Source organism: Rhinopithecus roxellana, chromosome 16, assembly GCF_007565055.1.
Source record: "Rhinopithecus roxellana isolate Shanxi Qingling chromosome 16, ASM756505v1, whole genome shotgun sequence".
NCBI classification, from domain to species: Eukaryota; Metazoa; Chordata; class Mammalia; order Primates; family Cercopithecidae; genus Rhinopithecus; species Rhinopithecus roxellana.
The window spans coordinates 99,162,102-99,185,884 of record NC_044564.1 but is presented as its reverse complement, the minus strand read 5'-3'; the positions used below and the strand labels follow the sequence as shown (position 1 = coordinate 99,185,884).

At 42.9% G+C, this 23,783-nt stretch overlaps 1 protein-coding gene across 1 annotated transcript in view; it reads left to right on the top strand.

Annotated features, from left to right (window-relative positions):
* MAPKAP1 (MAPK associated protein 1) overlaps nucleotides 1-23,783 on the top strand; it is a 279,446-nt gene that overhangs the window by 246,492 nt on the left and 9,171 nt on the right. Inside the window, 1 exon segment of the mRNA XM_010365871.2 lies at nucleotides 2,916-3,053. Within this exon segment, the coding sequence (XP_010364173.1) occupies nucleotides 2,916-3,053 (138 nt within the window).

Here is a 23,783-nt window from a genome sequence, read left to right as displayed (position 1 = left end):
GTTTTACAGATCATTAACTACTTGACTGAAAGCCTACAGGGCAGAGAAACTTAAAACTAAGTGTTGGGAGCCCCTGCCAATTACAGATCAATCTAAAATGAAGATAAAGTAGCTCTGGAACTAGAAGTCAGTGGGAAAATGTGATTCGATTCAGAAAAAAATCTGATTCACATGCAACTTTTTTGGAACACACCAATTGTTTAAATGATATTCCACCTGTCTGCCCATCTTGAACCTATTGCTTTCATCTCCCACATCTTCATCCCCAAGCCCTGGTCTTGGGGTTCCCCTCTGTGAACAGTAACTGCACAATAACCCCAGGAAAGGGCGGCATTGGGAAAGTGTTCTGTGGCTGTGCAGAGCTTAGGCAATTGATGCAGAGATACTGCTGGTAATGGATGAACTATACGGTAACAATTTGCAGATAAAAATAATAGAAGTTAAAGTGTACTTTACATGATAAAAGAAAGATGAAAGAGGACGAGAGTCTGTTACATCTGAGATGGTTACAAAAGTCCTGCTTTGTGAAGTAGGCTCTGCTGAAAAGATTGATGCAATGGGGAGTGACCTTGGCTTGGAGCAGGAGCTGGTGATGTATGTATGAGCATCCCTCTGCTAAATGGACCCAGATTTGTAGCACTAATATACATGGGAGCCCAGAAGCAAACTCAGTACAGCAATAAATCAACAGCCACTTTGGGTGTCATTTCTGGTTTATATTCCACTATTGTTCTATCACTTTAATTCATGTCACTATCATCTTTTCATCTGGAACAGTTTTATATAATTTTCCAGTGGAGTTACCTGACAAATCCTATCAAATTAACAAGGTACATTAACAGTATTGACTGACTACGGCTTCAAGAATTGCAGGACCATAGAACAAAATTTTAAAACCATGTCTCTGGTGATGATTTTTTTTCCCCATTCTTTCTGAGAGAAGGATGTGGAGCATAGTTTATTTTCACATAAGAGATATGCACATTTATTCTGCTCTGCTCATTTTGACTTTTATAAATGTCAAAATAAGAAGTAGAAGGGGAACACACACACACACACACACACACACACACACAACCGACAACCATGGCTTCGATACTTCTTTCAGGGAACTATAGAAATGTCCAGATCTTTAACAATTAATGACCAAATTGGAGGCAAGAGTGTAACTGGGTAGTCGTAATCTATTTTAACTGAAATGTAATAAAATTGGTCTCCTGATACATTCTCACCCTCCTGAAATTATCTAGATCTGAGCGTCCAGAGTCAGCTGGACTTACGACATTATGCCTAATTGAAATATGGTGTTCCTGAAATAGGTCTAACGACAAATTCCAGCATTCGATTAGTAAAAAATACCAATTGTTCATCTTTACCAAAGACCACACATACTGACCAGGTACAGCAGCCATCTCTGCATTGTCTCCCCTGGAGACAGCGTAGGAGCCTCGACTGTAGTCTCTCTGCACACAGTCTTCTGCCTTTGTCTAGCTGGCATTTGGGATTTATTTATTCATAAAATAAAATACAAATGAATGAAGAGTGTAGCGGACCTGATCACTAGGATTTTGTTTGTATTTGTTTTTTCAATTTTAAATTTGCTGTCAAACTGTAGTTGGGGTGTATGTGTGTGTTTTATTTTGGGAGGAGGTTATTTGAACTGTTTCTTTTATCTGCTGCTGCTTTTGGCTTACTAAGTTTTCTCACATTTTGTTCAAAAATTTGAGTGTGATTCGTAGGATGAAATATGTTAACTATGTCTTTTCCGTTTTACTATGTACATTTGGTTATTTTAATTATTTCTTATATCTTCATTTTGCTTTTTTTCCACTTTGACCCTGACCTTTAAACTATGGCCTAAAAATTAATTACTTTTAAGGTTCCATATGGGGCCCACTGTAGAAGGCATGTTAAAGGTTTTTGTCTCACTTCATGAACAGATTCCGTAATTTTCAGCGAAAGATGAAAAAGAGCACATCTAGCCTAGATGGTGTGTGTCGGGCTGAGCATGTACTCCTCTGTAGTACCAGAAAAGCAGTTCCTGTGCATTTCCACACTTATTCCAGGGCCCCTCCCGTACCTGGCATTTCCTTTGTTCTGCAAACACCTTTATTCCCAATCACTGTACAACATGTTGTCTTCTAAGCTCTAAAAATGAAATCTGAAGTGCCAGCATTGAGCATTCTGGATTCCTGTTATAAAGTCTTTGTTGCGTAAAGCTCACACCCAATGCTGAGTGTCTCCCTCAGCAGGGGGGCAGTGACCTCTGCAGCCTGAAGCCAGGCTCCAAGACTTGAACTTGAAAGGTTTTATGTAAGGGACCTTTTAATCCTCTCGTGACTTCCCTTAAATATAGATTGGGTAATTATTTAGTGTCACAGAAAGGAAGAGTTATTTTATTCCCCTATTTGTAGTGTATAAGGTTGTTTCAGATCAGAAGCTGTTCATTGGTAGCTTAGCTATTTAAACATAGGGATGTTACAGATTTATCTGTCCACCCCAGATCTTCTTAAATGAGAACAACAACTCAGAGCATCAATCAAAACTGTTTTTTAAATAAACCTGATAGTTATTTCTTTACAATATAGAGATAATGTATGGCTATAAATAGCCTCTCTGTGTTGGATCCATGTTATATCTAAGAAGGCTTGTTTCTTAATACCTTCTCATATCGTTTGGGGAGGCTCCCCCACCCTCAACTCACCCACCCAGGAAACCAGACTGTGCAACTTGTGTGTGCCATTTGGAGTGTCCTTATGTTTGTCTCAGGAAGCCCGTGGCATTCCCCAAAGCCCTAAGAAAGAGCTCATATTCATGCAATTTCGGATGTATAAAACAGGTCAAATGATTGCCCTACAGTCACTTACACCTTCTACTTCTTGTGGTTTCTTTTTTGTCCTCCCCTTGGCTTACAGGTATCTCTGGAGACAAAGTAGAGATAGACCCTGTTACGAATCAGAAAGCCAGCACTAAGTTTTGGATTAAGCAGAAACCCATCTCAATCGATTCTGATCTGCTCTGTGCCTGTGACCTTGCTGAAGAAAAAAGCCCCAGTGAGTAGTCCCTTTTATTTATGTCTCCTTTCTCTCTTTCCCTCTCTTCCCTTCTGTGTGCTGGGTGCCAGGAGGATATATTGCCACCGTGTCCTTTTTTCCTTGGGTCTGTTTTAATTCATTACCAGAAATTTCTTTTAATCAAACGGGATTGTATTATGGTGCCCAGAGCCTGACACGTGCCCCCATCCTGTTCGGTCTGGATGGCAGCAGAGAACCTCGCAGTCCACCTCCTGACCTCAGCAGCCCAGCCCTGGGAGCTGGGGGCATAGGGCCAGATTTCTGCTGGGAATTTGCACTCTCCAGAGCCCTCATTTTACTTTGTGCTCCCTTCCCTTTACCATTTGGGGGACTTGACCAGTCAGACCTGGATCTGCCTTCCTTCCCTGTGAGATGGAGGGAAGCTGGGGATTTCCCAAGGCGGCAAACGCCTAGATTTAGATATATCCATCATGCCGGAAGTGTCCGCACCCCCCAGATTATTGGCAGCTGCATGACCTACTAGCTCATAATTAAACTCTTGCCTGGTCCGACAGAAGAGATCACTGCTGGCCTGGCATTCCTCCGCTTAAATTATCAAAGTAGATACAGTCCAGTTATGTATTTTGGCATATTATACTTTTGCAGTTAAGTAATTGGGTGTAGCATTTAGATTAATCACTTAATCATTTTTAGGACTCCAGTCCTGTCAAGGGGCAGAAAGGGCACATAGATCACACGGAAATTCCTCTGTGAAAGAAAAAAATTTTAAACTATGTAAGGGTTCATTAGTTACCTAGAGAACACTATAAGATAATGGTTCTAGGCTGGGCGCGGTGGCTCAAGCCTGTAATCCCAGCACTTTGGGAGGCCGAGACGGGCGGATCACGAGGTCAGGAGATCGAGACCATCCTGGCTAATGCGGTGAAACCCCGTCTCTACTAAAAAATACAAAAAACTAGCCGGGCGAGGTGGCGGGCGCCTGTAGTCCCAGCTACTCGGGAGGCTGAGGCAGGAGAATAGCGTAAACAAGGGAGGCGGAGTTTGCAGTGAGCTGAGATCCGGCCACTGCACTCCAGCCTGGGCGACAGAGCGAGACTCGTCTCAAAAAAAAAAAAAGATAATGGTTCTAAAAGTCTGGTACAGACAAGCATTATCTGCAAAGCCTGTTTAAAATGCAGTTAGTTACCTAGGGCTCACCCTAGTAGACTGTGATTCAGTAACTTGGAGTACAGACTGAGCATCTAGTTTTTATTAATTCCCTGTGTCCAACATTCACTAAATTTGAGAACAGATGTTATAAGGAATTATTTGCTCAAAAGGAACAATGAGAAATGTAAAGGCCAGCAAGTGTTTATAATACAATTCAAGTTTTTGAGATAACACTGACTAAGCAGGAGCCTAAAGGGAGCTGATAGACTGGGCACATGCCACATTGCTTCATTTATGGGTGGGTGTTTAATTTTTTGTCAAACTCTGCTGGACTACATGTTCAACTCATTCGCCTACAGCTTGGCAAAAAGGGAGAACATAGAGGGACACGGGGGAAGGAGGAAGGCCATTCCACTCCCTTCCTGCCATTCCTGTCATCCCAGTGAGGCCTCCAACCCTGCAAGAGGCTGTGAGAAAAGTGCCTGCTGCTGGGGGGCCTTGCCTCAAGGTTGCTGGATTCCCTCTGCCTTTGGATAAACATCTTCTTCCTAATCCTGCTCACTTCACCTTGTCGGCCAATAAAGATGTCATTGTTCTAGCATCTTTCTCTCCAAGAACTGAGGATGCTTTGAAAAGTAACATTTTATAAATTCTCCATGTCTCTGAGAAATGAAAGGTAATCACTTCTGTGTTGCATAAAGGGATAAGCTAGAGTGGAAAGGTTAGGGAAAGAACTAGATGCAGGATTCAGGTTTTTTCCTTAACAGAGGCTCACTGCATCAGTAAAACACTGCCTAAGTCCCTCTCCCCTATGGCAGTGCTTTTTAAACCGTGTTCCTCAGAACTCTAGCATCTCAGAGGGACCTCAAGGGTACGGAGGGAGGTTGGGGAGGACTGGGCATAAGGTCTCCCCTTGAACCAAAGGAACTCTACTTAGTTGTAGACACAAAGTCTTGCTATGTTGCCCAGGCTGTTCTTGAGCTCCTGGCCTCAGGCCATCCTCCTACCTCAGTCTCCCAAAGTCCTGGGATTACAGACGTGAGCCACCACTCTCAGCCAGAAAAAAAATGTGAAATAGGCTTACAGAATAAAATGCAGACTGTTCAGCATAACCTTTGCAGACATTGACAAGCAGCTGACCACGCTAGCCTGATAGCCCATAGTTTCCCATCTCACATTTGGGCTGTGGTCACTGTAACTACTTGCACACGATGCATTCTGTGCTGTTCCCACTGCCTGGAATATGCCTTTCAAACGTGACCCCTTTCTAACTTACAAACATTTCCACCTCCCCGTACTCAGCCTGCTCATTTTTCAAGACCCAGTTCCAGTGTCAGGCTCTCTCTGTTCACTTTGCCCCCAGGAGTTTGCACATGCCTCTAGGAATACCCCTTTGTTCTGCATTTATCTATTGAAGGCTCCCCCGTCCCTCCCACCTCCATCTCCGTACGAAACTGACTCAAGAACTGGCTTCTGTGTCCTCACTCCCTAGCACAGAGCCTGCAGAGTTGTCCTCACTGAATGTTTGTTAATTGAAAACTGAACTTAATGAAGCCAGAATTTAGAATCCAAAAGTTATTCCACATAATTTATGTTGTAAAGTGCCCAAACAAAGATGTTTTAAATGAATCAGCTTGATGCTATGTGTTTTATGATTTCCAGTATCTTCATCAAATTAATTCAGTGACTCAATCTAACAAGTTCATCCTCAGACCATAGAATTAATCTGTGGGGTGTCTTCTGTTTCTTTATTATTTAAAGGATTAATGGTAACCCTTTTTATCTTTTGTGTCTGTTGAACCTTAGAAAAAAGTTATTTTAACATCACTAAAGAAATGAAAGTCACTATATTTCATAAGTTTAGCCTGTGATCTTTATCAGCATAGTGATATATGCTTGTAGCTGAGTTTACATCAAAAATTATTCTTGGGGCCTTCTTGAATGAATTATGGCAGAGAGAGAGAGTCTAGAAGTAGATAAGGTTTTTGATTTCTGCAATATATTTCCTTTTTCATGTTTTTATCTCTGGTAACACAAGTGTCTTGCCGAAGACTGGAACGTGTGACCAACTGGAATAATTTAGTTGTGAAAACAGAGCAGATGTGTTATTAAACAGCTTTCTTTACAAAAAGACATTAAGTGTAGGGAGGATAATGAAGTTGTCCGCAGTCTTACTTGAGACATGTTTGTCAGAATTTTGAACAGAAAAGAAATGGTTTTTAAAACCTTCGGCTGTGGCCAGTGTGCAGTGTTTATGGAGAAAGCCGCTGTCAAACCATTAATTTGGCCGTCATAAAGCATAGAACTCAAGTTTCATTGATGCCATATCCAAAAAGTGTGTGAATAGCTGACTTGGCAAAGAGACTGAGCATTTGAGGGGCTGCATGGAAATACATAATTACACATATTGCGGGACCGGAGAGACCCAGGCTCAGAAGCAGAGCTTCGTAAACAGCAGTTCTGTGGCTCTCTTTCCATTCCTGTCGACTTCTGCCTCTTAGGCTAGGGTCTCAGAGGAAAGATTTATTGCTCTGTCCCTGTGAGTGTTTAAGGACTTGAACTTAATGACTAAATAGATACATGCCTAAAAAATTGTACATGTAAATTTGGATTCTTAAAAGAGTTATTTGAGAAAATCTGTGTATCACAAGCCTTGAGAAATTAAGAATAAATCCTGCCTTTCTAGATTTAAGGAGAAAAAAATCATGCTGCCATTATTGAAATTAGTGATTCCCTCTGTCAGATTTTGATATTTTGAAAGATGTCATAAGCCCCTAAAAGGTGAATTGGTTTTAATTTATTATAATGGGTCAAGGATCTATACAACACGTACAAGAGGAGAATGTTTCCACATCAGAAACTACCATGTTTAAATTTTCTTAGGGAAATAATTTTCCATCCTTATATACATCTAGATACAGGCTTTTTTTTTTTTTTTTTTTTTTTTTTTTTTTTTTTTTTTTAAATGAGACAGGGTCTCACTATGTTGCCCAGGCTGGACTCAAACTCCTGGGCTCAAGCGATCCTCCCGCCTCAACCCACCGAGTAGCTGGGAATACAGGCATGCTCCACCATGTCTGGTTCTAGACACAGGCTTCGAATGCTCTTTTGAAGCACTAGCCTCACATTCCTACCCTGAAACAAAAGCAAGGGACCTTTCTGTGAAGCTGGTACCCATCAGAGACACTCAGGCTGTGTTTCAGAACCGGACTCAGCCATGTCAGATCTGGTTTCATCATAAGAAGGTTGTGCAGGTTTAGAGTCTTTAAAGGAAGCAGCCTATCATTAAGAAATCAGATTTAAACCTTAATAAAGTAGCTGTCATCTTTATAGCTGAAAAGAGCGCTGTATCTCAATTAAGTATAGATCATATAAAATCTTAAGGAAGCAACATAATAGAGGTAACCTGATTACATTCTCTTGGAATAGTATAATTCAAAGGAAATCTGATTCTGTTCATGCTGGTTATGTTAGGGGATTTCTTGTTTTGTTTTGTTTTGCTTTTTGTCCAAAACACCATTTGGATGCAAGATAGGAACTCTTTGGGGTTAAGAGTTAACCACAACTGCAGGAGACTGGTAAACCCTAGTGACTGGAACCTGCTGGATATTTGAGATGAGATTCAGTTAAGGCTATGAGTTAAATGAGCTGGGCTTATTTGTGACCTACCACTTAAATGAATCTTTCTTTTCATAAGTACTTGACAAGATCTGTAAAGTAGTGTATTTAATTTACTAATTAAATTAAAGCTACTGAATAATGATTTGTCCACATTGATTTAGCTTAAATAGAAAAGATCAGCATTGTTGTGATCTTCAGCAACCTTAATGGCCAAGCCAGTTAGACACAAAGGCCTCTTGTGTTTTATAGGTCAGAAGGACATAGGTAAGCCCAGGCTGTAATTGAATTGCCTGCACTGCACCCTGCAGTCGCAGATTTCCTTTGCCTTCCCGTTCCATTGTTGCACTGGGGCTTAAGAGAATGTTAACGCGGTAATAGGCACAGGGCCTTCCCCATTATACGTCTTGCTATCGAGCGGTTCTGCATGACTAGTTAAAGAAGATGGCAAGAAGATTAATGAAAGCAAGGCTAATACAGAAGGGGGTACTTTTGCAAGACTTCTACCGAGGAGATATTAGAGCTGAACCAGAGCTTGGCTTTTTCTTTATCCTGTGACCTTTGAACCTGCCTTACTGTTGAGAGCTGCCAGGGAAGTCGACATTTTGATTGATGTTGGTACACGAGTCAGTCTTTCCCGTTGAATTCCACATCTGCACGAAAATAGCTTTTCCAGCAGAATTCATACTGGCTAGAAGTGATAGCCAAATTGATGGCTGAAATGCTTTTATGTAGTTTTCATTTAAACTCAGGGTATTTGATGGTTTAATTCAGTATCCAGTTTTCCTAGATTACACATATTCACTTACATGTTTTTAATGGGTTCATCAACCCATAGTGAAAGACCAGTATTAAGAATGTTCATAGGTTTGCAAACAGCTCCAAACAGGCTTTATGAAGAGTAAAAGCAGTCAGTCATCAAACAAACCCTGAGGGCTCAGGGAAACTGACTTCAAGGTTTATGTAAACAAAGCAAAGCTGTTTTTTGGAAAGCTATAGATGGGCTGGTCTGAAATCTCACCTCTGCATCCCACCTTAGCCCCAGCTCAGAGGCTGTCTTGATCCACCCAGATGCTGGGTTCCCTAAACTGGCACTCCAGCTGCGAGGGATTGTCATGGGCCACTTGTAAGACAGCCTTGTGAAGATACAAACTTCTTCACATGTTCTCACTGATTTTGTTACTTGTTTATAGAGCTGCAGGCCTCACATGTATTTGTGTGGCAGAATGTGCCAGTATGTGCATCCTCTACCCCCACCCCACCCCCAACAAAGAAGAGCAGGGAGACTGTGGCGGAAGGATTCATGCTTGTTACTAAAATCACCCTGGGCACACCCCAGCCTATCCATCGGATCCTCGCCACCTGATTTCTTTCCCCCTATTTGACATGGGTAGTTCTAGCAGAGAACACACGGGTGTGTGCTCTCGCTCGCTCACTCATACTCTCTCTCTCTCTCTCCTGTGATAGGCATTCTAGTTCCTAAGGGAGGAGATAACCAGGAATTTTGTCATATTCTTGAGATGCTCTCACAAAATGTGTGAAAGAAGAATGAGGATGACTTTAATTACCTTTGGATGAAAGAGCTACAGCCCCAAGGTGGCCCGGCTGGTGCACTGAGGGCCCAGTAGGTGAGGCACCTGCAGTTATACCCCAGTATAACTGGAGCTGCAGCCCAGGAAGGCTATAGCCCTTCCTCAGGCTCTGTCCACTCCCAGGAGATCCAGGCACTCCAGACATTAGGTGGACAAGTTATGTGGTGTTTTTATTCTCTAACAAGGACTTATTTCGTAAGTTCCAGATCAAATACAGTAAGTACTGCCTGATTACAGAACACAACGGACTCTCACATATTAATGCCCCAGTTATTGAATTGCCTTTTCATAAGAGTACTCTGGAGCACAATCAGGAGCAGGCAGTGCCTCATCCTTTTAACAGATATGTTTCCTAGCCCTATTAAAAGGGGTCTTCATCTATCCTGTCAAAGGAAGTCTGCTGGGGTTTTTTAGTTTAATTACACTATCCAATTAAAACTCCTTGCTGCATTTGGATGCGCCTCTCCTTGGGCCTGAGTGGATATGACATTTACAAGGCTCGCCTTTCAAGCAGACAATAGTGTGATTGATGAGGTGCACATTCAATGAAGGAGGCGAGTGCCTGTGGAAGTGCTGCTTAGTGCATTTTGATTTATTTCTCATCTCCTTCCAAAACAAGGGAGTGCCGGGGAGATGGGTTTAGGCAACCGAGGGGACCACCGCAATTTTTCCAAGTGTGTGGGAGGGAAAGACTTTAGAGTGCACCACAGGATAAAGATGGAGAAAAACCGTAAGCAGACAGCCAGCTTGTGTCATCTGATGTTGAACTGTCGTCTTAGGTTCTCTGACCCAGTTTGGTTTCCAGTAACCTCAAGCTGCAATCTGCTGTTAAACACGCAAATCACTGTGCTTTCAGGGAACAGTTTGCCGGAGTTGGATAGCATTGGCCAGGCCTCTGAGAACTCAGCCAAGCCAACGTGTGTCCCATTGACTGACGTGGTTATCATGAGCTGACATCTGACTTGTGCACTAGGCATGCCTATTTATTTACGCTCCCTGCATCCTCCAGAAATCCAGCAGCTTCTGTCCAGTCATCACCAGTGCTTGATGACTTTCTCTAATTCTGCCTAGGCACAGTGAGCGTTGAAAAGTGCCTCTGGAATTTGGAATCAGCCTAGAGCAAGTGTGGCTCTTCAAAAAGGGGTATGGGGGCACAGTGGAGAACTTCTCACAGTTGTAGGACAAGGGAAACCCAACATCTTACTCTTAAACTATTGCTACTTACCCTCAGCGTATGATAGATGGTACCAACGTGCTTGCCTGTAGTTCCTAGAAGAAAAGGTGTTTTGATACAGTGGGCCCTGGAAGGGTCAACACTCTGAATGTAGGAGTCAGAGGATTCTACTGTGGCCCCGGACAGTTGATAAGAAGAGCACATCTCCCGTGTCTGTCATCAGGCACTCGAGTTGCTTGTAGGGGGTGTTATGGGTATGTTTACAGAATGTGTAAGAATGTCTACGAGGAAAATTGGTTGGTGCTGAGATACTCAGTGAGTTTTCTTACATTCTCTGTAAATTTTCTTCATTTTTCCCTCGGATGTATTAATAAACAAGAAAGAAAATTTGCTTGTGTTGATTGGAATATTGATGTTTGTTAGAGTAGAAAACATTTTGAGGGTACCACCTTTTGTTTTCCTCCTGGGAGAAGCCTCCTTTTTGCTATTAAGTTTTCACTTAATTGTTGACTTGGGCTTTATGGACCCATCGTAACAAAACAATTGCTTAGGTAAAATGAACAATTTGTGTATATTTGCGTTTTCCTAGATTTTGATTACCATTTTCTCAAGTTCATTCTTTCTTGATTTTAATATCAGAAGAGATCCTAATTGAGAAGAGGGTAAGGGCAGGGGCTGTTCCCTACTGAAAAATTCTGTGTGAAAGATTTCTCAGCTGGATAAATGATGGGGATAATCTGTTTTCCCTTGCCTCCTGCCAAGCTCCAAATTGTGTTTTCATAATAAATAAATGGAGAGCTTAGATTTTAAGTTATTCTCTTAGACATGGAAAAAGTAAGCCATAGTTTCATGAAAATCAAAATGTGTATTGCTTACAAGACTCCATATGCAACTTCCAACACATGGTAACTGCTACCAGATTAGCCTTTCTATCATAAGTGATTAGAAAACTGAACAAGATATAAAAAACCGCTTTTGGACATTAGAAAATATGCAGTTCAGGACTGTGATCCCTGAGAGAAAGGTAACAAAAGAGGTGAAACTGATGATCACCTCAGCTTTTCTCCAGAGTTTTGCAGGAAGAGAGACCCCAAGGAAAGTATGACAGTCTCACTGAGCTGGAAGACAGAGATAAGAGGTGGAGGAGGCTAAATCAACTGAAATTTGCAGTGTAGAGTATGGAAGGAAGAAAGGGCTCTAGAAAGAGCCCCTTGAATCTTTCACTGTGTACTAAACTATGCATGTCTGCAGTGGGACCTTGCAAGGCTGGGCACGCAACTACTGGGGAACTATAAACTAGAGTTCTGGCTAACCAGAGTGCAGCATCCAGGACATTTAATAGTGATTCCAGGAAGGCCGTATCTTAGGAATAGGACTAAATTAGCCATAGACTAAAGACTGCTCTAATCCTTGCCAAAACCTTAAAAGGAATCTTGAAAGGATCAAACGGATCCACAAATAAATTAGCTTCTACCAGAACAAAGCCCAGTACTCTAAAGGACAGCACAATGCAGACACCTACAGTGTAATATTGATAGTGTCCAACATTCACTTAAAAATTACTAGACATGCAAAGAAGCAGAAAACTGTGTCTCATAACCAAGGAAACAATCAATAAAAATAGAACCAGAAGAGTCAGAGGTGATAGAATTCACAGAGAAGTGCCTTAAAATCGCTATTATAAATATGTTCAGGGACTTAAAGAAGAACTCAAAAAGAAGAAAAATTAAAACTGAAAAAGAACCAAATGAAAATTCTAGAGCTGAGAAATACAATACCTGAATCAAAAAATTCATTAAATGGGCCAGGCACAGTGGCTCATGCCTATAATCCCAGCACTTTGGGAGGCTGAGGTGGGTAGATCACCTGAGGTTAGGAGTTTGAGACTAGCCTGGCCAACATGGTGAAACCCTGTCTACTAAAAATGCAAAAATTAGCCAGGCCTGGTGGCACATGCCTGTAATCCCAGCTACTCATGAGGCTGAGGCAGGAGAATCGCTTGAACCCAGGAGGCAGAGATTGCAGTGAGCCAAGATCACACCACTGTACTCCAGCCTGGACAGCAGAGTGAGACTGTGTCTCAAAAAAAAAAAAAAAAAAAAAAAAAATTCACTGAATGGGAGCAGATTAGGATGATGATGAAAAAAGATCAGTGCATTACTTATCTATTGCCACAAAACAAATTGCCCCAAAACATAGGGGCTTAAAACAGCAATAACATTTACTGTCTTACAGTTTGGTGGGTCAGGTATCCCACAGCTTAACTGAGTCCTCTGGCTTGGGGTCTCTCAAAAGGCTGCAATCAAGCTGTCAGCTGGGACTGCAGTCATCTCAGGATTTCATTCGGACAAGGTCTTCCAAGCTCACTGAGTGGTTGCTGGCAGAGTTTACTTCCTTGGGAACACCCTCAGTTCTCCAAAGAGAAGCTTACATGATGGAGCTGGCTTCATCAAAGTAATCAAGAGTGAGAGAGTGCTAGCAAGGAATAGTTACAGTTTTCTATAACTTATTCTCAGAAGTGACATCCCAACACTTCTGCTGTATTATTCATTAGAAGCAAGTCACTAGGTCCAGTCCACAAACAAGACAAGGGCATTACACAAGGGCGTGAAAAGCAGAAGGTAGGATTATTAGGAGCCATTTCAGAATCTGCCACAGTGAACTCTGTGACAGAACAATAGAAACAACTATTCAAGGCACAGAGAAAAAATGGATGAAGAGATGAGAGCCTTTGGAGTCATAGCAAGTGTTCTAACATATATGCAATTGTAGTCCTGGTGATGGAGGGGAAAAACTATTCCAGATTTGATTAAAAATATCAAACCAGCAATCTTGGAAGCCCAGTGAAAGCTAAGCATGATAAATTTAAAGAAAACTACACCAAGGCACATTATAATCAAACTGCTAAGAACCAGTGATAAAGACAAAAATCTTAAAAGCAGCAGAAGAAAGAAGACATATTACATAGAGAAACCAAGATAAGAATGGTTGCTGACTTCTCATTAGAAATAATGCAATCCAGAAGACAATAGAATGACACCTCTAAAGTGCTAAAAGAAAAAAGTCTGTCAACTTAGAATCCTATGTTCAGTGAAAATATCCTTCAGAAAGGAAGGTGAAATAATGGCATTTCAGGCAATCAAAATTTGAAGTAATTTGTTGCCACTAAACCTTACACTGTGAGAAGTGAAGGTCTGGAGGGGAAAAATACCAGAAGGAAACCCAAATCTGCACAGAGAACTAAGTACACTCAAAGTATCAGTTACCAATGATATGGGATGAACCAAGAAAAAGGAAAGGAGCGAGAGAGACCTTTTCCAGCAGGAATTGGCAAACTGTGGCCCACTGGCCAAATCTAGCCCACCACCTGTTTTTGTATTGCCTATCAGGCAAGAATAGATTTTACAGATAAACATTTGCATTGATGTGATGATAGAGAACACTAATTTTGGATCCCATTTAGGTGAAATGTTATTCCCTCAACCAAAGGAGAAAAAAAAAAAAAAAAAAAACTACTTATTAGTAGATCTGTATTACCCAAAAATGTATTTGATGATTAAATTTTGAATTTTGTCAATACAAAATGTGGAATTTTTTTTTCTCTCTTCTTATGTATCTACAAAGTACCCTCAATTTTATCTCTTGGTCCATAAAACCTAAAGTATTTACTATCTGGCCCTTTATAGGAAAAGTTTGCTTGTCTGAGAGTGAAGGTGAAAAGGGAAGCAAGGGGAACCTCCCCCATCAGACAGTGTTCCAAGTCCTTTGTACGCATTACTTAATTCTTGCAACTCTGTGAGGTTGTATCTACACTTGTTACATCTTTCTAAGATTGTTGGACTTCCTCTTAGGATTATGTAGTCCTAACAACAACTTGTGAGACAGATAATATTCCCATTTTATCAGTGAGTTAACCGGGGCTCAAAGAAGCTACATCACTTGTCCAAAGTTATCTGTAAATGGAACAGAGGTCCACAGTCTTCCCTCTGCCCCTGACACAAAGCCAAGGCACTTAAACGTCTGTGTTTTCTTTTTTTTTTTTTTTTTTTGTTTGTTTGTTTTTTGAGGGGTTTTTTTTTTTGTTGTTATTGTTGTTAATAGAGATGGGGGTCTACCTATGTTGACCAGGCTGGCCTTGAACTCCTAGCCTCAAGCAATTCTCTCATCTTGGCCTCCCAAATTGCTGGGATTACAAGCATGAGCCACTGTACCCAGCCAACATCTGTGCTTTCTTGAAGGAAGAATAACCCTAGCCCTGACTCAGAGTGTATAAAGTCTTATTTTTTAAACAAATTTCATCTTTGCTAGGTTATCTGGTTTCTCTTCCTAAAGGATATAAAATGCAGAATATTAAAAGAGGGGAAAGAGAATGACAGAACTTAAATAATAAAGACAGTGGGAAGTGAAAGCTAACAAGAGTTGACCAAAAATAAAACTAAACAAAAACTATTAAAGAGCATTCCAAAAACTCAGTAAACATTGTAGTATGGAGCAATTTTGTACAGTGGCTCATGCCTGTAATCCCAATTTTGTGACACAACACAGAGCCTTTTGCAACCCTGGGAGAATCATCATGTTCAGTACTTAGAAGAAAGTGATAAAACAGTATTTTTTATACTCTAATGCAGAAGGAAGGTGTGTAATATGGAATTTGAATGCTTAAAATGGAAAAAGGCTTTTTGCACAAAGGTTACCCTAGCTCTCCACTCCAATGATTCTGGATAGATGAGGTTTCATTTGTAGTAATTTAGCCTCCCATAGAGTACTTGCAAACTCAAGCTTGTCATAGACTTTAAGTCCTTCCAAGGAGGAAATTTCCAGATGTAGAACTTGTTTCTTATCTACTTCTCTAAGAGCTGAAGAATAAACCTCAACCAATAATTGGTTATTGAAACGCCATGTGGTATTTTACTAGAACAGCTTACACATGAATTGAAGTGTCAAAAGGCCCTCATAAGCCATTGTTCTTTATTTATTTCCTGAAGTACACGGAAGCATTTCTGCTGCATTCAGAAGTAGGGTACTTGTCTCAAGGAATAGCATTTGTTTAATTATTCGAATTGCAGGCTGAACCAGCTGTTTGTTTCATGGAACATTATTATAACTTGAAAGAACAACTGACAAACTATGGTTATTCAAATGAATATTGGGCAGACCTTTTCTTGAAAATGAAGGAAGTCCGTCTAGCACTTCAAGGAGAACAAGTGATAGTATTTATTGCCAATGATGAAGTTCAAACTTTCAGGTGAAAATTAGAGTTTTGGAAAATTTCCATCACTGAGCTTGGCTTCTCATTGCTTAAAGACTTCCGATATCAGTGGTGATATTAATGAATGTGATTTTTTTTCAATATTGTAAAATGAAATATACCAACATTTGGAAGATCAGCATCACTCAGTCAATATTTTCCAGACTACTGCATGATGTTACAAAATCAGGCAAGGGGAAAGATTCAAAATGTAAGACAGACCAATAGATTTTAATGTAACAGAATACAAAAAAGTTTATTAATGAGGTTTATATTCCACATTGCAACTAATCTTTAAGAAAATACCATTTATCAAGTTCAGTGTAGTATCAAAGAGGAATATTTACAAAGAAGAACATTAAAACATGCCTCACTTTTCCAAAAACATATCTGCGTGAGGCTGGCCTTTCTTCATTTACTTTAACCAAAACTATGTCACAGCAGATCAAATGCAGAATCAGATTGGATAATCCAGCTGTTTTCTGTTCAACCAAATGTTAAAGAGATTTCAAAAACATAAAATAGGCTGGTACGGTGGCTCATGCCTGTAATCCCAACACTTTGAGAGGCCGAGGCAGATGGATCATCTGAGGTCAGGAGTATAAGACCAGCCTGGCCAACATGGTGAAACTCCATCTCTACTAAAAATACAAAAATTAGCCAGGCCTGGTGGTGCACCGCTGTAGCCCAGCTACTCAGAAGGCTGAGGCAGGAGAATTGCTTGAACCCAGGAGGTGGAGGTTGCAGTGAGTCAGGATCATGCCACTGCACTCTGGGCAACAAAGTGAGACTCTGTCTCAGGAAAAATAAAAAAATAATAATAGGCCGGGCGCGGTGGCTCAAGCCTGTAATCCCAGAACTTTGGGAGGCCGAGACGGGCGGATCACAAGGTCAGGAGATCGAGACCATCCTGGCTAACCCGGTGAAACCCCGTCTCTACTAAAAAATACAAAAAACTAGCCGGGCGAGGTGGCGGGCGCCTGTAGTCCCAGCTACTCGGGAGGCTGAGGCAGGAGAATGGCGTAAACCCGGGAGGTAGAGCTTGCAGTGAGCTGAGATCCGCCCACTGCACTCTAGCCTGGGCGACAGAGCGAGACTCCATCTCAAAAAAATAATCATCATCATCATCTCACTCTTATTTAACTTTGGGGAAATGTAAGGGTTTTTCCATTTTAAAATATGTTAATTTGTAATGGGTTTATTATTTTAATGAATTAATATATATTTTTTAATTTCTCGGTTTTAATTTCATTTATTTTCTTTTTGTTTGTTTGTTTTTTTGTTTGTTTTTGAGACAGAGTCTCGCTCTGTTACCCAGGCTGGAGTACAGTGACCAGTGACATGATTTTGCCTTAACTGCAACCTCCACTTCCCAGGTTCAAAATTCTCATGCCTCAGCCTCCCAGCCCAGCCTCAGGCACACACCACTATACCCAGCTAGTTTTTGTGTTTTTAGTAGAGACATGGTTTCTCCATGTTGGCCAGGCTGGTCTCAAACTCTTGGCCTCCCAAAGTGCTGGGATTACAGGTGTGAGCCACTGCACCTGGCCAAAATTCTAACACAATAAATGTTGATAGGTATAATCCACATAAGCTTTTTGGACTCCTTAGTAGTGTTTAAGAGTATAAAGGGCTCTGAGACCAAAAAGTTGAGAACTGCGGATCTAGGGTCTTGAAAATCATCTTATGAAGCTTGAACTTAATTCTGAGGGATGATAGGAAAAGAAGCACTGCAGAGTTTTAAGTAGGGGGAGCCAGATGGTATATTTTAAAAGGATGACTCCTGGCCAGGCGCGGTGGCTCACGCCTGTAATCCCAGCACTTTGGGAGGCCGAGGCGTGCAGATCACTTGAGACCAGGAGTTCGAGACCAGCCTGGCCAACATGGCAAAAGCCCATCTCTACTAAAATTTCAAAAATTAGCTGGGTGTGGTGGCGCATGCCTGTAATCCCAGCTACTTGGGAGGCTGAGGTGGGAGGATCATTCAAACTCAGAAGGCGGAGATTGCAGTGAGCCCAGATCACAACCACTGCACTCCAGCCTGGGCAACAGAGCAAGACTCTGTCTCAACAGAAAAATGGGCTGGGTGCGGCGGCTCATACCTGTAATCCCAGCGCTTAAGGAGGCCAAGGCAGGTGGATCACCCAAGGTCAGGAGTCCGAGACCAGCCTGACCAACATGGCGAAACCCCGTCTCTACTAAAAATACAAAAATTAGCCTGGCGTGGTGGCAGCCGCCTGTAATTCCAGCTACTCAGGAGGCTGAGGCAGGAGAATGGCTTGAACTTGGGAGGTGGAGGTTGCAGTGAGCCGAGATCGCGCCACTGTACACTAGCCTGGGTGACAGCGAGACTCCGTCTCAAAAAAAACAACTGTGAGTAGATGTTTGAATCTGCAGAAGACATGATCAAAAGAAGGAAAACCAGAGAAAAAGCAATGGATGATCAGGACCTGGGTGAGGGCTGTGGTGCCAGGATAGAGAGGGACGGAAGATAAACATGTGAAAACTAGGAGACCAAATGCCCGGTATTTGGTGCATGGTGAAGCCTCCAGTTGTGCCACCACAACTGCCAACTTAAGGGGGGATGCTAATGTCGGTTCTGGACATGCTGCACTGCGGGACATGTGGAGGTGGCAGCTGTACCCACTGGTCGGCTCTGAAACTCTGGAGAAAGGTATAGGCCACATAGCTGCTTCAGCATCACCAGCATGTGAGTAGTAACTAAAACCCAAGGACAAACCCGACACAGGAAAAACGCAGAGTTAGAGAAGGTGCGGATCGAGGATAGAACTCAGGAAGACCGTTGCTTAGGGACAGGTGGAGGTCCGGAAGATCACAAAGGAAGTGTGAGAAACAGATGACTGGAGACATGGACGGAAGAATCAGGTGACCGTGCCTCCAGGGAAGCCAGGACTTTAAGAAGTGTCAGAAACAGCTGAGAAATCTCTACTGGATCTCTCGACATTGAGGGCATAGTGACCTTAGCAAGGGTGTTTTGAATACATGAGAGGAAGGAGGAAAATCACATTGCCATGGGAGTTTTTATAATTAGAGATTTAATTATGTCTATAGGAAGGAGCGAGAGAGAGAGAGTTTGAGAATCCAGGCAGAAATGTAAGTAGGTCAGGCATAGCCCCTGCTCTAGAGGTCAAAGAGGTCATTATTATAGTTGCCCAGACCGCTGCCCCCGCAGGGGGGGCTTGGAAAGGAGCACCCACTTTTGCCGGTTGAATTACCTTGAGCTGAAGCTCCCTGCAGGCAGCTCAGAACTGTTGCTTACAGTGGAGACCCAACCAGGAGGGAGTTTTCAGCCCAGACAACCCCAGTCCAGCATTTCCTACTAGGACCTACAGAAAGATACAGCTTCGCCTAAAACAATGTGTGTGTTCCTATCAGTTTCCCCCAAGAAATCCAATGAGAATGTTCCCCTCCCAGGCCAGAGGGCCCAGAAGATATCAGACCTTGGAAACTCAGTTTTCAAAAATTATCCTTGCCTGATGTAAAGGAATTAAGAAAGAATCCAAAGCCTCAAAGCTGTTCTTTGTAGCCTTATTTATAGTACTGGCAATTTTATAAGTGACCCGGAAGCCCAACAGAGATAGCAGCGTGACCTGTAGCTCGCGTCTACTGGTTGGAATAAAATGCAGCCCATTGAAAAGGGTGGTTATAGAAATTGTTGCAAGAGGGAAAGGGGTATGGTAAAATGTTAACTTAAAAAAACTAAGCTGAATTTCTAGTATACAATCTGATTACAACTGTGAAAAACAACAGGCGAAAATGGTTAGGAAAGAGACCGTGAATGTCATTGTGCTGGTGTTGGGATTTTGGGATGGGGTGTGGAGGTTTTCCTCTGTCTTCTAAATTTCTAATATTTTTAATAAGGAAAAGAAGTGGTTTATTTTTATTTTTTTGGCAAGTGGTGACACCTGGGGGTTTAGACAAAGGTGGGTTGCAGGCTCATTCTGGCAGCTCCAGCTCTGACCCATCATGGCCAGCCACAGTCAGTACTGGCAGGTTGTGTTAGAAGAGACCCTCCCTTGAGACTTTTCCTAAGGCAAATGGAAAGTAAAAAATTGATAGCCAGGCATGGTGACGGGTACCTGTAATCCCAGCTACTCAGGAGGCTGAGGCAGGAGAATCGCTTGAACCCAGGAGGCGGAGGTTGCAGTGAGCCGAGATCTCGCCACTGCACTCCAGCCTGGGCGACAGAGTGAGACTCCATCTCAGAAAAAAAAAAAAAAAAAAAAAAAAAAGTAAAAACTGAAAATCAAAAAAAGACTCTCCTTTCAGTTGATTTGCAGTGGCAGTCTGGAAGCACCTCTTTTAGCAGAGTTGTGAGTGCTATTCCTATATGTTTAAGCCATCCCATCTCATGACCACAGCAACCTCTCCAACATGGCCACACCCCTGAATTGGCCAGAAGAACCTGTTTTTTCAGCACAGCCTCCTGTTTTAGTTGGAATCCGTAATACAGAAGATGAACTGCAGTGCAAAAGCTTGAAGTCTCCACTTCTGACATTTGTGCCACTAATTAGTTTCTGCTTGGTATTAAATTCCATCTTCTCTGTCTTACTTTGAAAAAGCTTACATAAGTGTAAATACAGTTCTACATATCCAGATTTTCATTTCAATACTCAGGAGTGGAGGTACAGTTTCAGTATCTGCCCTGAGCATGTGACCAGTGCTTAGATGCCACATTTATACCCTCTTATATTGCATTTTATTTATATAGCACTGTAAAAGCAAATCTGCTCAAAGGAGGCTCAATTAAAAATGAAATCTTCAAAGTAATGGGCATTTTATCATCAAATATCAGTTCCATCATAGTTAAATGAATTACCACCTCCATCCATTGAGTCCCTGCTACATGCAGGTATGTATGTGACGTAGAAGAGATCACTGACAGATGCTGTCCCCTCCTTTACAGCCAGGCAAACCTTGGAAGGAACAGTGCCTTGCCAAGGTCCCACAGCTGAAACATGGCAGAGCTAGGGTTTCATCCTAAGTCTAACGTCAGGAATTATGCTTTTTTCCCCTGTATCTCAGACTTTTGTTAAACCTTAATTTAAACAGAATTTAACAATTAATGCAAAATAATTTGAGCTAATTTGAATATTAAACTTTGCATTTTTTTCAAGTCATACTAATATATAACTTTTTCTCATCTGATTTTTTTTTTTTTTTTTTTTTTTTTTTTTTTTTTTTTTTTTTGAGATAGAGTCTCACTCTGTCGCCCAGGCTGGAGTGCTGTGGTGCAATCTCGGCTCACCAAGCTCTGCCTCCCAGGTTAAAGCAATTCTCATGCCTCAGCCTCCTGAGTAGCTGGGATTCTGGGTGCTTGCCTCCATGCCCAGCTAATTTTTGTATTTTTAGTAGAGACAGAGTTTCACAATGTTGGCAAAGCTGGTCTCGAACTCCTGACCTCAGGTGATCCATCCACGTCAGCCTCCCAAAGTGCTGGGATTACAGGCTTGAGCCGCTGCACCCAGCATCTCAGCTATTTTTTACAAAGCTTGCTCCTATGACTTAACCCTGTTCCTATGAAAACTGCTGGTGGTCTTAGAATTTTTTTTTTTTTTTTTTTTTTTTTTTTTTTTTTTTTTTCCTGAGAAGGAGTCTCGCTCTGTCGCCCAGGCTGGAGTGCAGTGGCCGGATCTCAGCTCACTGCAAGCTCTACCTCCCGGGTTTATGCCATTCTCCTGCCTCAGCCTCCCGAGTAGCTGGGACTACAGGCGCCCGCCACCTCACCCGGCTAGTTTTTTGCATTTCTTTTTTTTTTTTAGTAGAGACGGGGTTTCACTGTGTTAGCCAGGATGGTCTCGATCTCCTGACCTCATGATCCACTTGTCTCGGCCTCCCGAAGTGCTGGGATTACAGGCTTGAGCCACCGCGCCCGGCCGGTCTTAGAATTTTCAAGGGTAACTTGCCCAACTCTGATTCCCTCTAATGCCCCAGGACAGATGCCTGGTGGGCTGCAGCTGACGAGGTCATTGGCCCCCTGTTCCTCTTCTACCTGAGATGAGCCATGAGGTGTCTGAGGCTGACCATATCTGATAACAGGTGTTCTTCTCCTGTTCAGTCAGTGTTGAAGTTGTGGGCAGTTCCTTCTTCCCAGACACCTATGGTGGAAATTTACCATGTGGCATAAATTACTCATGTTTATTGACAGATTCGTTTCCAGCAAGAGGTCAGTGAACTTGTTACACTTTAATATATAGGTCTTGGTCTGGGTGAAGTTATGGAAGTGTGAATTCTGATTATTAGTGATTATTCTGTTGTGAAAGAGTCTCCCCATCCTGCCAACATTGCCTTCTCTGTAGTTCTCGCCTCCATTCCTTTTCAGTATCCTTTCTGCACCTGCCTAGCTCAAAACTGCACTCACTCCTACCTGGCTGACTATGGGAACTGCTTACCTCGCCTCCAGGCTCCAGGGAACCAGGTAGAACACCCTAAAACACAGTTTGCCCATTTCTTTCACTTGCCCTGCTTAAACCCCACTAGTGGCCCCCATCAGCTGGTGACTCCAGGTACTCTCAGCCCTTTGCGACTGCCCCCTCCCTCCCACCTGCCTGCCACGCATGACCCTGGTCTGCCCAGAGCTCCCGTGGAGACCCTGTATGTTTACCCATGCCGTATCCTTGCCCTGTGGTATCTTCCTCTTTTTCATCCTTCTCCACCCTCACCTTTACCCAGCTGACTCCCTGCCCTCCTCCAAAACTGCCGAGGTGTCAGCCCCTCCCAAGAAACTGTCCCTGGTGACTATTCTCCACCCCTGGCCAGGTGCTTCTGCCTTGGTGTCTCCACGGCAGCTCCCTACGTTTACCTTCTTCACGCTCATCATATTTGACTCTCAGTGTTCATTTCTCAGTCCTTTGCCCTAGCCCGTGCTCCTGGCAGAGCCCAGACTGAGGAAAACTGCCCTTCTGGCCGCCCAGCGAAACAGGGCTGCTAGTGAGGAGAACTCAGGGCAGAAACGCCCATGGAGTGAGTCCATCCCATGTCCTGTACCCCATCATGGCTGCTGATCTTAACCTGCACTCGCCCCTCATGGTTCCACTCATCACTCCTTGCAGAGAGCAAGAGGGGGCTGTCTGCTGTGGCTGTCCACCATGCCTCAGCCCAGTGATTAACTTTGCAGCTCTGTCATTGTTCAAGTCCAAACACAAATGCTCCACAGAGCGTTCTCTGCCCTCTGTTCCCCTCTCCCCATGGCGTGAGTGCTTTCACTGGAAAGGACAAACAGACTGGAGGCTTGAGGGAGAGTCGGGGGGTGTCGGGACTCTTCCTCCTCCCCACCTGCTTCACTCTTCCTCAGATGGGTGCTGGCATGAGCCCTGGGGATGGTCAGGGGACACACAGCCTCCACATGCAACCAGATACATTCAAAATTCAGAGGATGGGGGATCTGGGGTCACTTGGTTCAAATATGCAGCCTTTCAGGAGACTTGGCTTGGGATTTTTTTTTGTTTTTTTCACATGACTGTGCAGATGAACAGCAGGCCTCCCCTCTGTCAGCCCACAATTGACATGCTTCATAGGCACCATAGTCCCAAGGGGACAGCATCAGAGTGTCCTTTCTGAGGCTCCTAGGCCGTGCAGACTGCATACTACATGTGCTATGTATAGATTGGGCTCTGCTTAAAGTGCAGGAAACCTTTTTAACAGTGTCTCAGTTGCTCAGGCAAAACACGCTGTAGTGCTTTGAGGTTTGGTTCGGTTTTGTCAGTGACAAGCAGGAGCAGGTGGTGTGGATAGTCCATAAGCTGTCTTATCAAAGTGGTCAGTGAACCCCGAAGCTTTGGGTCTGCAGGTCTCCCTAAGACCTTCTGGTTCTTTGTAGCCCCAGGCCCTGGTGTCTGTCTGTTGTGGCCAGGTGTCAGCAGGAAGGCCTCCTGGAGGGGGTGTCTCTTTGTCCTTCACAGCCCTATGTCCTTTGTAGATGGCTCTGCTTGGTCACAGCATGGCCA